This window comes from Anneissia japonica, unplaced genomic scaffold, assembly GCF_011630105.1.
Source record: "Anneissia japonica isolate Jap-2015-1 unplaced genomic scaffold, ASM1163010v1 scaffold288256_len377385_cov191, whole genome shotgun sequence".
NCBI classification, from domain to species: domain Eukaryota; kingdom Metazoa; phylum Echinodermata; class Crinoidea; order Comatulida; family Comatulidae; genus Anneissia; species Anneissia japonica.
In genome coordinates this window covers 137,428-150,372 of record NW_022721455.1, presented here as the reverse complement: position 1 = coordinate 150,372, position 12,945 = coordinate 137,428, and the positions used below count along the sequence as shown (strand labels likewise).

General features: G+C 34.1%; 2 protein-coding genes across 7 annotated transcripts in view; one reads left to right on the top strand and one right to left on the bottom strand.

Annotated features, from left to right (window-relative positions):
* LOC117111564 (MAM and LDL-receptor class A domain-containing protein 1-like) overlaps nt 1-9,843 on the top strand; it is a 44,991-nt gene extending 35,148 nt beyond the window's left edge. For 2 of the 6 annotated variants that reach the window (XM_033254506.1, XM_033254510.1), the window contains 5 exons: nt 1,231-1,386; nt 1,795-1,950; nt 2,222-2,356; nt 3,439-3,573; nt 5,416-6,689. In XM_033254506.1, the coding sequence (XP_033110397.1) occupies nt 1,231-1,386; nt 1,795-1,950; nt 2,222-2,356; nt 3,439-3,573; nt 5,416-5,504 (671 nt within the window). In that variant the 3' untranslated portion in view covers nt 5,505-6,689. Of the gene's footprint in view, nt 1-1,230; nt 1,387-1,794; nt 1,951-2,221; nt 2,357-3,438; nt 3,574-5,415; nt 6,690-9,717 lie in introns of those variants that run through there. The other 4 variants (XM_033254507.1, XM_033254509.1, XM_033254511.1 and 1 more) reach the window with 4 other exon arrangements.
* Nucleotides 6,819-12,945, bottom strand: part of LOC117111566 (beta-4C adrenergic receptor-like) — an 8,697-nt gene continuing 2,570 nt past the window's right edge. The window contains exon 2 of the mRNA XM_033254514.1: nt 6,819-10,699. Within this exon, the coding sequence (XP_033110405.1) occupies nt 9,713-10,597 (885 nt within the window). The 5' untranslated portion in view covers nt 10,598-10,699 and the 3' untranslated portion in view covers nt 6,819-9,712. The remainder of the gene's footprint in view (nt 10,700-12,945) is intronic.

Here is a 12,945-nt window from a genome sequence, read left to right as displayed (position 1 = left end):
TGTCTCAGCTATAACATACTCAAAGTTGGAAGACGATCGACCAAGGATAAGCGAGATACGCTCAAATGCGTATTTTCAAAAATGAAGTCATAGATATAATTCACTTTCTTTGAATTCAGATGCCAATATGATGACGTCACAATGTCCGATCAGCCATTATGAAGTCAAAAATCGTATCTACAACTCATGCGCTTTCAGAATATGTAATAAAAATTAGGGGTCCACCTTTTAACCTAAGGAGCTATAACTGATTAAAAATAGGTCTGATTTTAGCATAATTTCACTGTATAGCGGCACAAATACGCACAAAGATACCTATGTTTGATGCGCACGTACGGCATTGCTATTGGCCAAAAGATAACCGAAAAGAATGCAAATTTGTGAATACAATGTCAGGAACCCAAAACGTGTAAAATAACGTAATTTCTAGCTTTCGTACGTGCTGCGCACATAAAAATGCACGCGCGTAGTGGAAAATTTCAAAAAAATTTGAAATGCTCAAAATGGCCAAAAACGTTTTCTAATTTAGTCAAAAAGTGATTTTAAACATTTTGAAAGTTTGACGCACGCGTGCGCGCGCGTTAATAAGCGCACGCGTAAAATTAGGGTACTGTACATTCAACATTAACCCAAAGTTAATGCTCACTTAATACAATTTCGAAATGGCAATTGGTTAGGCTGATATGATCGATAATGTAAAAACGCAAAATTGCGCGTAGATGACGTCACGCATGACTGAGCACGTTAAAAAGCTTACCATGACTATTCCAGACCAAGCCAAATGTCCGTTGACAGCGATTGTGCGGTAAGTCGTGGCAGTTTTTGAGATATCGTGCGAACAGAAAAGGGGAGAAAGAAAGAAGAATAAAAAAAAGATGAAGATGATGATGATCCTGACAATAACAATAGGTGATCCGCACTAGTTGCCGATCACCAAAAAGATGATGATGATCCTGACAATAACAAGAGGTGATCCGCTAGTGTAGTGGATCACCAATAACTAAACAAAAGACTTCTAACACATGGAGTTATGAATATGATGATGGTGGGGTTGGAAGTCTTTTGTTTAGTTATTATGGTTACTGTTGTTATTACCGTTATTAGTATATTGTTATTTTTGATGTTATTATTCTAGTATCACCCAGTGCAATGATATGGTGGTACTCCAAACAAGAAAATATACTTACATACTCAGCTGAATCAAAAATAACATTTCTCACTCAATTTCAGATACAACTACCATTTCTTTGCCTGTTTCTACCGATGAACCTTTGTCAGATGTATCAACTACTGTTCCATTGCTAATTTCTACACCTAAATCAAGTTCCACTACCATTTCATCGAAAAGCACTTCTACAGTTGAGCATTTGTCAGTGGCCACTAAGAGTATGTCTCCTCTGCCTCCAAGTATCAATTTGAACATATAAATTTGTGTATTTAAAATATGTTTACCCATCACTTTACAGCGAAAATGATAAGAACACTGGAAGTGTTTTATTATTTTTCTTATGTTGTTATGCTGTTTCAAATATTAAGGCCAACACTTTGACATTGTAGGGGTCTTTGTATTACCATAGATGACACCCCCACCATCATCATATTCAAACTCTATGTGTTAGAAGTCTTTTGTTTAGTTATTATGGTTACTGTTGTTATTACCGTTATTGATATATTGTTATTTTTAATGTTATTATTCTAGTATCACCCATTGCAATGATATGGTGGTACTCCAAACAAGAAAATATAATTACATACTCAGCTGAATCAAAAATAGCGTTTCTCACTCAATGTCAGGTACAACTACCATTTCTTTGCCTGTTTCTACCGATGAACCTTTGTCAGATGTATCAACTACTGTTCCATTGCTAATTTCTACACCTAAATCACGTTCCACTACCATTTCATCGAAAAGCACTTCTACAGATGAGCATTTGTCAGTGGCCACTAAAAGTATGTCTTCTCTGCCTCCAAGTATCAATTTGAACATAGACATTTGTGTATTTAAAAAATGTTTACCCATCATTTTACAGTGAAAAATGATAAAAACACTGGAAGTGTTTTCTTTTTTTTATTATGTTTATTATTATTATTGATGTATTGTTATTTTCAATCTATTATTCCAATATTACCCAATTATGTCATATGTTGCTCCAGAGATAAAGATATACTTACATATATACTTGAGACTAAATTCAAAAAAACATTTTTCACTCATTTTCAGACACTCCTCTGCCTCCTGTTTCATCTCCAAACAGTTTGTCGCCACATTCTACACTGTTGAGTTCTTCCACTCAAGACCACCCAGTAACAAGAATGACATCAGAGACATGTAACCTTAAAGTACAACAGACCTCTAGTAAGGGAGTTTTCTGCTGTAGTTCAGATTTTAATAATTGAAAATACTTAAATTTTAAAATTATAATAATTCAGAGTTATACTGTATATTATTACCTAAATATGCTATTACAATTATGAGTATTGAAGGTTTTGTTTTTGTTGTGAGAAAAATATATTTGTGTTTCAACAGGACCCTGTTAGATGGAAATTATCTTCACCACCAAACTGTAGCATAAATCAATCAATCTTTATTCACTTGTAAATAATTAAATCCTGAAAAATTGTAACTACAAAGTTTCAAATCTGATTTTGCAAAGCTTAGGTATGAATGATGCTCAATGTACATTAGACGTTTACATAATTTATTAACTACAATACAGTTTCAGCATTGCCTTCTATGAAATACCTGAAGTACTTTCTTAAATAAATAAAAATGAATACATTGAGTGACTAGTGGTGATGGTGATGATCTTGGAGATAATCTTGGTCATTTTGATGATGTTGATGATGATAATGACGGCAGTAATGGTGTTGATAATGAATGATGGAAAAACAACACCTTTATGGTCCAGCAGTCACATGTGTTGTCATTCATGGGAGATGTTCTGCATCTTTGTCTTCAGTTACATACAACTAGTTAGTGTGATTTACAGATATTTTTAAAAAGAGCACAGAACTCATTTTGGTTAAAGATTGTGCAATACACTCCAAAATGCCTCATTAATTCAGACCTCCCGGGTTCCCAGAAATTTGCGGGTTTCCCAGATTTTTATGGAGGATCCCCTCTTCCCAGAATTTTTACAGTTATTCCCAGAAAATAGAGAATTTCCATTTTGAATTTTAAAATGGCTCCTAAATGTACATTTTCAGAAATTATAAACAACATCTTTCTCTTCCAAATAATTAGGTTACTTATATTTAAATAACCTATTGCTTTGTACCACCACCTAAATTCTATAAAACCTGAAACGGACTCATTTTGCCTATTGCTTGCACTTACAAAAGGCGGACTAACACTTCATTAAATGACAAATTACCCAGAAATTTCACTTCACCAACTTGGGACCTCCGCTAATTATAATTTGCATAATTCTTTCTCAGCTTCTTGTGATAATGGTTATGCAGAAACCTGTTCTGACAACAAGATGATGATCTCGGTGAAAGATTGGGTTAAAAAAGAATGCACCTGGGAAATCAAAGCCGATAAACAACATGGAATTTCATTAAAGGTTAAAGGTAGGATCTGTAATTTGTTGTAGAGTCCAAGATGTCTTTTATGTGTCTCCGGTTTCCTACTTAACATTTCTATATATACAGTATGACAACAATTTTGTCATTTTTTTCTAATCTTTTGAAGATTTCATTTATAACTTTATTGACTTTTTCTTTCAGTTGCTATCCTTCATATTTAAGTTAATTTTTCAAAAGTCACTATACCGTAAAACCTCAAATTGAAGCCGTGGGCTCCTTTTTTTCTTTTTTTTTTTGTGAACTTCGGATGGGCGTCTTTTCGAGATGGGCTTCATTTCGAGATGGGCTTCTTTTCGAGACTACTTTTGCAAAGCAAAGAGGGGGGCTTCTTTTCAAAATGAATGCTGTAAATTTTGTGAATTTGTACTATACAAACAATAAATAAAGCTACTGTAACATCAATACATCAATCTGTATCATGGATTGTATTTAACTGGTGTTAAATCACCTAACCTACTGTATAAACCAAGCTTGTATTTAATTTATTTTGTTTTCAGAAATTCATGTACAGTGTATATACTGTACTATCTCGAAAAGAAGCCTATGCTATCCTGAAACGAAACCCATTCTAGGCGGCTATTGTGTACTAATGGTGACCTGACCCAAACCTCTTTAGTTTTATGATAAGCACAGCGATATTCTTGCACACCAATGCTACTCTGTACACATTGCAAAGGCACACACGTGTGACCTCCTTGACAAATTATCCAAGAATTTTCCTTTCCACATGGAATCCTGACTAAAAGCTTTGAAGTCAAATTCATATACTCACTCAAATTTTCCCAATATTTGTTTGTACTGTAGCCAGCTGCTTGTCACGTGTCTTGTATTATTTGATGCCTTGCTTTGAATAAATGTCCCCCTCAAATAAATGCTCCCCTCCCCGCCCATCCAGCACCGCATATGGAGTAGATGTCTCCATGGAATAAACGCCCTAGGGCGTTTGTTTTTTTCTTGAATAGATGTCCCTCTAAATGATGTTAAACAGTACTAATGGAAAAAACAACATTCCAAAACACATTCTATTATTGTTCTACCCTAGTAGAATTAATTTTTTTTCTAACCTGGTTAGGATAATATGTCTTTAACATCATGCAATAACACATTATAATGTGTAATTATGTATTGTAGATTGTACATTTTACAGTAAAGTTAATGGGTATACATTTGAGTATAATTTTATGCCAAAAAAGAAATGCCTCCCTTGAATAAACACCTCCCTCGAATAGATTCCCCCTGGAAAACCCTTCAACAATAAACACTGTGGGGCGTGTATTCGAAAAAATATGGCAAAGCGTATGACATAACAAAGCAAGTAGCTTAGAGTTATGCTACAAATATATAGCAGGCTTTACTGTAACATAGCTCCTTGCTACATACAGTTTATTACACAAGTACATGATTATGCCTCAGGCATAACAGTGTTTCTTGCTACAAATATGTGTCCACATCTTTCACAACAAGTTCCAAAATGTTGTAAAATAGTTGAACGAAAATCTTTCAGTCTCCACCAATAAATCATAGGATTGGCCATTGAATTTATGATTCCAAATATAAGGAAAGTGTTTAACACAACATCGTTATTTTGTCCAATAAGGATATAAAAAATAAGGTATGTTGCCATTGGCGACCAGCAGATGACAAATGCTCCAATAATGATCAAGAATGTTTTCAGAAGTTTCTTAGATCGTTTGAGTTCCTCTGAATTCTGTTGAATAACAGCTGAGTTCTGTTGGTACAAACTCCAGTAGATTTTTGAATAAAGAAGAATTGTTGTAATCATTGATGTGAAAAAACAGGTTGAAAATATAAAACCCACTTTGTCAGGACTAACAATACTGAAGCACATGACAGGGAAAATCCAAAGTAGAATGCAGACAACAAAGCAACGTCTGGCTGTGACAATGATGTCATAATTGAAAGGTGCCCAGACAAGAGCAATTGAACGGTCCACAGCAACAGCAGCTAATGTCAGTACAGAGGTGTTTGCTAAAGTGCAGTAAACGGTGAAGAAGCTCGCCCTTGTGTGTATCTGGGTTGGATCTGAAGTATGGTAATTCAAAATGAAATGAATAGCTAAAAAGCTATTTGCCAGAACATCAGTCATCGCTAAAGAAAATATAAAAATATTCTGCTTTTTCCATAATCTTTGTGTGGTGGCAATGATAAATGTGACAATGAAATTTACAAATGCTACCAAAATTGAAAATGGAACAATGATCAATATAAGTTCATTTACATGCAGACTTCTTCCGTTGATAGCAGTGATGTTTAAATCAGAGGTGTTCATTCTGGCTTCAAAGTGTTCTTTGAGGTAGACGTTGCTGGTGTTTTCTTACTTTCCTCCAATCTTTTCTCCTGTCATGTTTACTTTGCGACATCAGCAATATACTAATAATCTTTCTTTATTGTAGTTTGATATCCCATTCTTTCCAAATCATACAGTACATGTGGTAGCTGAGTGCAATAATAGTAGATTTTTATTATGTAAAATTTCAATATTAAGTTAATACTCATTATCACTATTTTTAGTGTCCATTGAAGAATTGATGTATATACACAACATGGTGTCATATTATATACATGTTTGAAATAAGAAACAACCTCACAGTATCTCATTTCAAATGTATATATATTACAGTAGCTCATATGGGGAAACATAATACTGGTGTTTGCCATTAATTCAATCTGATATTGTCATTGTACAAAATTTAAGCTTCCTTTCAATATTGTAAACATAATTTGTATGTAACTTAATAAGAGTTGACTCAGATTTTGTATTTAAGAATACGTACATGACTCTATGTGTTCATTTCCAATGTGTTAATAGGTAGTTTATGGAGTAATTGTCTTCTAATCTAATACGCCATCTTCAATTATTCATATTAATTGTTGCTTGTTCAACGTTGATCAAGTTATTTTGTGTCATAAATTCATTGGTTTGACAAACATCCAAAATACAAGACTCAAAAAACCTGAGTTGGTTTGGTTTGGTTTGGTTTGGTGTAGAAAAAAGTCACTGAGGTATAAGAGGTATTGACATGGGAGGTGGGGGAAGAGGGGAGACTGATAAGTGTAAAGGTTAAATAAAGTGGGGGCATAGGCTAGATTTTAGTGAGATAGTGTTATCTGGCAAATTAAGGTGAATTGAAGTGATTAATAATTTCGTTTAATTTCTTTTGCTTAGTAAACATAAGAGAATATTAGTAACAGCATACTGCATCCACAACTTAGTGTTAAAAACAATTTTTTTTATTACCATTACCAATCTCCAAGACATTTAATTTTAGCTGTATTTTGATCATTTAAACAACATACACAGTGACAATGTACAACAGTAAAAAGTTACAGAGTTATATTTATACTGACTAATTACTTAGAACTCCCAACAAAAGTCTGAAATGACATTTTCTTTCTGTTAAGTTCCTCATACAAAAAGAAGATTATACACAAAAGTACATGTTAATAATAATATATATATTTTTTTTTAATATAAAAAAGTCCATGCTAACTGGTAGTGCAAGAGGTAGCAGGAGGCTTAAACGCTCTCCCTGTAAAGGGTCAAATCCTGCCCAGACAGCTACGACCACTTGGACAAAATCAAATTTACATTTTTTATATTTTTAATAATCCTTTGTGCATATGCTATCTAAAACACATTTTAATATCAACACTACACATTTACAAGTCGCATATTGTTATTATTATATTAAATATACAATAGTATTATTAGTTGTCCATTCCGTGGCAAAACTATGTAACTGAAAATTTTCACTTTTTCAAAAAAAACAGAGTTTAAGTTTGCATGTTTGCAACTTGGCAATAAACTTTTTGCATGACTATGTACCTATAGACAGCATAATTATATGTAAAAGTTTAATTACAACCGTTGGTGTATTGCAAAGTTATTAACGATAATTACAGATACGTTGTTTTATTTAGAAACATGTCATGGGTGGTATTGTCTAAGATAATTGATATTAAAACACCATCAACAGGTTGATTTTGCTGTGCCAAGGCCTAGAAAGGCTTATCGTTATGAAATACCAAGGCATTGACTTATAAATTGACTGAAAAGAGAAGGCAATATCAAAATAATTTATAAAATGTTTGCAATAGTATTTAAACAAATGTCTACCCGGAGGATAGGCCTACCGTAAACTTCATCAACAACAATCAATTAATCATCTTAATTGATATTAAAACACCATCAACAAGTTGATTTTGCTGTGCCAAGGCCTAGAAAGGCTTATGGTTATGAAATACCAAGGCATTGACTTATAAATGGACTGAAAACAGAAGACAACGTCAAAATAATTTATAAAATGTTTGCAATAGTATTTAAACAAATGTCTACCCGGAGGATAGGCCTCCTTAACTTCATCAACAACAATCAATTCATTATCTTAATTGTATTATGGTGAAGAGCTGTGAACAATGTTAGTGCATGTACTACTACATGTACAGTTAATATATTTGGGAGTTTTCGATGCACGACGTTAACTTTAACGTTAGTATCCAACGTGCAGCGCGATAGCTCCGCCCCTTTTGTAAACAAATCAAAATATGCATGCGCAAACCCGTAACTAACGAACGTTGAGCACGTAAAAACCTGAAATTAACGTACTCCGCAATGCAAGATGAATGAATTATGACATCATCTGTTAAAGGTAACGTTAACGTCGTGCATCGAAAACTCCTTATTAATCACTGAGCAACTGACCACTGCAGCATGGCAATTTGACTTAATATATAGCCTATAATATAAAACAGGGTGATTGACTTATAAAGCAATTATAGTCAAGTTATTTTGGACCCCATTGAAAATAGAAGCTTAGGAGTCAGTATTTCTTTCAAAAATTTCAGATGGGGGCATCCTGTTCAGGGCCGGATCCAGTGTGGTGAAAGTGAGGGGACTGATTGAGATAATACTATCCTAGGGTGATCCGTGAAATTGTTGTTCTAGACAGCTGAAAATAACCTCTGAGTCATTTTGGGCGATCATATTTTTCTTTTTCTTCCTTTTTTTTTTTTTTTCTTTTTTACCTTCCAAAAGGGTAGGGGGTGGAAGGCGGGCCTTGACCTCCCAAAATCCGCCCCTGTTTTTAAAAATGGTTTCAAATGTTAAACAATATCATTGCTGAAATAAACAGTTATTTTATTCCCTAGGTGAATCTTCCATAGTAATTTAGTGGTGTGCTCATTGGAACTATCTGTGTGTGATTTATAAGAAATCAAGTTATAGTTTTTAATTATTTTGAGCTGACAAGGAGCTAAACACTAATGATGTGAATTAAGAATTTACACATCACCTACATAAGTTTAAATTTGCAAAAACACATTGAAAGAAAATGGTCATTTTATTGAATATTTGTGATGATTTTGGATTATCAAACTAAAAATCAGCTTAAATTCATCATTCACCAATTTTTGCTTAAGTAAAATTTATCCATATTGTTTAGCTTAAAAATTGCTTATAATTAGAAAGTTGATTGTACGTTGGCACCATCTAAGATGATTTTTAAGCATACATTTTGCTAAGATTTGGTAATGAATCAACTTAAGATATTTATTACTTACATTTTACTTTCTAAACTTAAGACATTTGGTAAAGGCTGAGATTGATAAATCCCAGGCCAGACTGTATGTACCATAATCTGATGCTATTCACAAAAGCTTAATTATTTCGACTAAATATTCTTAAATACTAATCTTATTCTATGTTTTACAGTTTTTGAGTGTAACGTTTAGTTACCTTGTTTATTTACATCTTTTAAATTGTTTTTCCATGACTCCTTATACTTCAAACTGCTTGTACAAACATAAAATTTGGTAATAAATCAACTTATGATATTTATTAGGGACAGTTTAAATTTTTTAACTTAAGACATTTGCTAAGCTGAGATTGATAAATCCCATGCTAGAGCTATATGTACCATAATCTGATGCTATTCATAAAAGCTTAATTATTTTAAATAAATATTCTTTAATACTAATCTTATTCTATGTTTTACAGTTTTTGGGTGTAATGTGTAGTTCCCTTGTTTATTTACATTTTTAAATTGTTTTTCCATGATTCCTTACTTCCAAACTGCTTGTAAAAACATAAAATTTATGACTTCTTTTAAGCTGGTCCACTTGGAGTGATAACATTTACAGGCACTACCCATCGTTGAAAAAAGGTGAGGACAGCAGATCTGAATTCACTTAGTCTTAACCAGTATATGATGGGGTTGGCCAATGAGTTCAATGTGGATATATTCATAAAGATAGATAAAATAGTTAAACAGTTCTTAGAATTGCCACATTCACCAGCTGTGAAAATAACATTTTGAACAGAAATTGGCAGCCAGCAGATAACGAACGCTCCTATGATGATCAGGAATGTCTTCAAAAGTTTCTTAGATCGTTTACACTCCTCTGGATTTTGTTGAAGAACAGCAGAATTCGATTTATTCAGACATTGGAAAATTTTGATGTAAAGACAGCTGATTAGAAGTAAGGAAAGATAAAAAGAGATTGAGAATAACATGGTCATGTGCTGTACGCCAATCAAAGAGTATGTGATAAATGGAATGATCCACAGCATAATGCAGACAATAATGCAACGTCTGACTGTAATTATGCAGTCATAGTTGAAAGGTTTCCAGACCAGAGCAATAAAACGATCCATAGCCACTGCAGCTAAAGTCAACATAGAGGTACTTGAAAATGCTACATATATCCATATAACTTCTCCATGATTACCATGACTTTCGTAGTGAATGTTTTCCTTTGTAGATTTTTCAAATACACCTAGACACATACCTAAATTACCTAAAATATCAGTCATTACCAAAGAAAAGATGAAGATATTTTGTTTTTTCCATAATTTTTTTGATGTAGCAAAGATTACCATAACAATAAAGTTAAGAATAATTGCAAATGCTGAAACAGCTGTAGCACTGTAAAATATTAATCCAAATGCATAATTTTTAAAAGACATATGTTGATTTGTTGTGTTATTCATTTCCTCTCGATCCTGAGACAAGTTGGAAATGAATAAAAAATTTCTTCACAAAGCTGATAGTCTGGGTTTTTCAGATGTGTAGAAAGTTCCTTCTGTAATTACCTTAAGGATAAAGAAAATATGAGGAGTCAATGCAATACTATACAATACCGTACAAATAAAATTAAATCACAATAATATTGATTTCAAATAAAGATAAAATTTATTTTGTGTGTTCCTGTGTTAAAACGTTCCAAAAGAATGAAAAAAATGTTTGACATGAGTGGCCGGAAGCGCAGTGCAACTAAAAGATGTAATACCATGCAGAATAACCCCAAAATTGGAACAGGGGTGTTACAATGCAAAGTTGGCTGCCAAAAAACTGCCTACCTGACACATAATTAAAGATGGGAAGGGTGGGTGGGTGAACTACTTCAAACAACGATTGAAGATGAAACGCCGCTATCAACAGGGACGTATGCAGGGGAGGGGGAGCCGTGGGAGCCGCAGCTTCCCCCTTTGTACATAGTGTTAACAATTTAAAGCTTGTTCTTGCTATCCAATACAATTCTTTCCAAGGATCACTCAAAATAAATACTTCTAACATATGTAAATATGCATCACACATGTTACACATATGCCTACTATAATAACACATAGGCCCAAGATTATTGTCGCGTTTTTTCTCGTGTGAGTGAAGATCGAGCTGGTGATCCAAACAATTCAAATTAGTTATGGTTCAATTCAAATTAATTTCAATTCAGAAAATATATAATGTCTATAGAGAGGGAATGGAAAGAGGGTGTTTAACTAATCCCTGGCTGAGTTACATTTTCTTGCAATTCACAGTCACAGTTCACAGTTTTCTTGCAAACTTTCAGTCGGGAATGCTCATTTCCCGCCAAAATTTGCTCAGAGGATGACCCCTGACCCCTTTTTATTGTTGGGTTCATTAATTCATGGAAAAAAGAATATGTATGCATCATATGTATACTGGTACACACATAATAGGCCTATTTACTGTAATAAGGATGAGATAAATTTACATGACCTTCTCAAGGGGGAAAACCTTGAATGTTGAAGAACTTAAGTCATTAAAAGACACTTCAGAAGTCTGGAAAGCTCATTTCCTGCTAATTAGAAATCCACGTGTTCCTGGGGAGACCCGGCCGAACCCGCCTTTCTCTTTGGGGTTCATTGATTCATGGAATCGTTTTCAAGAGGGGAAAATCCTTGAATTTTGAAGAACTTAAAAGTTATTAAAAGGACATGTCAGAAGTCAGAAAAGCTCATTTCCCGCCTTCTGAAAATCAAAATTTTTCCGGGGGAGAACCTCTGGACCTTCCTGTCCCTTTGGGGTTTATCAATTCATGGGAAAAAAAAATATGCATGCAACACCCAAACAAAAGCATGGATCCAGGGCGGGAAAGACCAAAACAAAGGCATAGTTCCAGAGTGGTAGGGAAAGGGGGTGGAGATGAGAATGGCCAAAAATAAAGTATAGTTCCAGTAGGGTGGGAAAATTGGGATGGGGGCGACCATAAACCAGAGACATGTTCCAGAAGGCGGGAAATGGTGGGGCTGCTTAGCTTCACTTTTGGAGAAAAATAGAGTTGAAATTTGCATGTATGTAACTTCGCAATAAATTGTCGTAGCCTTTTAAAATTTTGCAGGATTGTATATCTATAGACTTTGTGATTATATGTAAAATTTTAATTACAACCATTTGTTTATTGCCAAGTTATTAGCGATAATTACAGATACGTTGTTTGGCCACGTAAACATGTCAGGCTCGGTGTTGTTGCAAGTGTGACATATTTTTGAAATTTATCGTGTTCGGGGCAATCATATGCATTACCTAGCTTGTTCATATATCGCTGTTTAAGATTATTGATATAAAAACACCAATAACCATTTGATTTTGCCTTGCCAAACTCCATCGGTTCTAGACCATTTTTTAAAAGCATTCCGTGGCAAAACAACAGTGAATATATCCTTTATTCCCTAATAGAGCAGGAGCCCAGGGGTGTCAGCATAGCTGGAAAGTTAACTAATTTTTGTGTATATAGTAATGTTCTATGTGCCTGTCTATGTAGGAGAATGGGCATCTGCCGGTCCCATTGTGGTGGGTTTGGTCAGGAGGGGCATAAAAAGGGCTCCAAAAATTGAGCTAGATCAACTTGTGAATAAACCCAATGAAACCTATCAGAATATAATGTGAAGTTACTGTAGTATTCCTTACAATAAGATTAACAATTCAAGCTTATAATTAATTTCATATAGCCCGAGTGAGTTTTAACTTAGGCAACCCTTCCTAAAAAGGTACACTTTCTTCATCAAAAGGCTTCTACGGATGGAATAACCTGTTC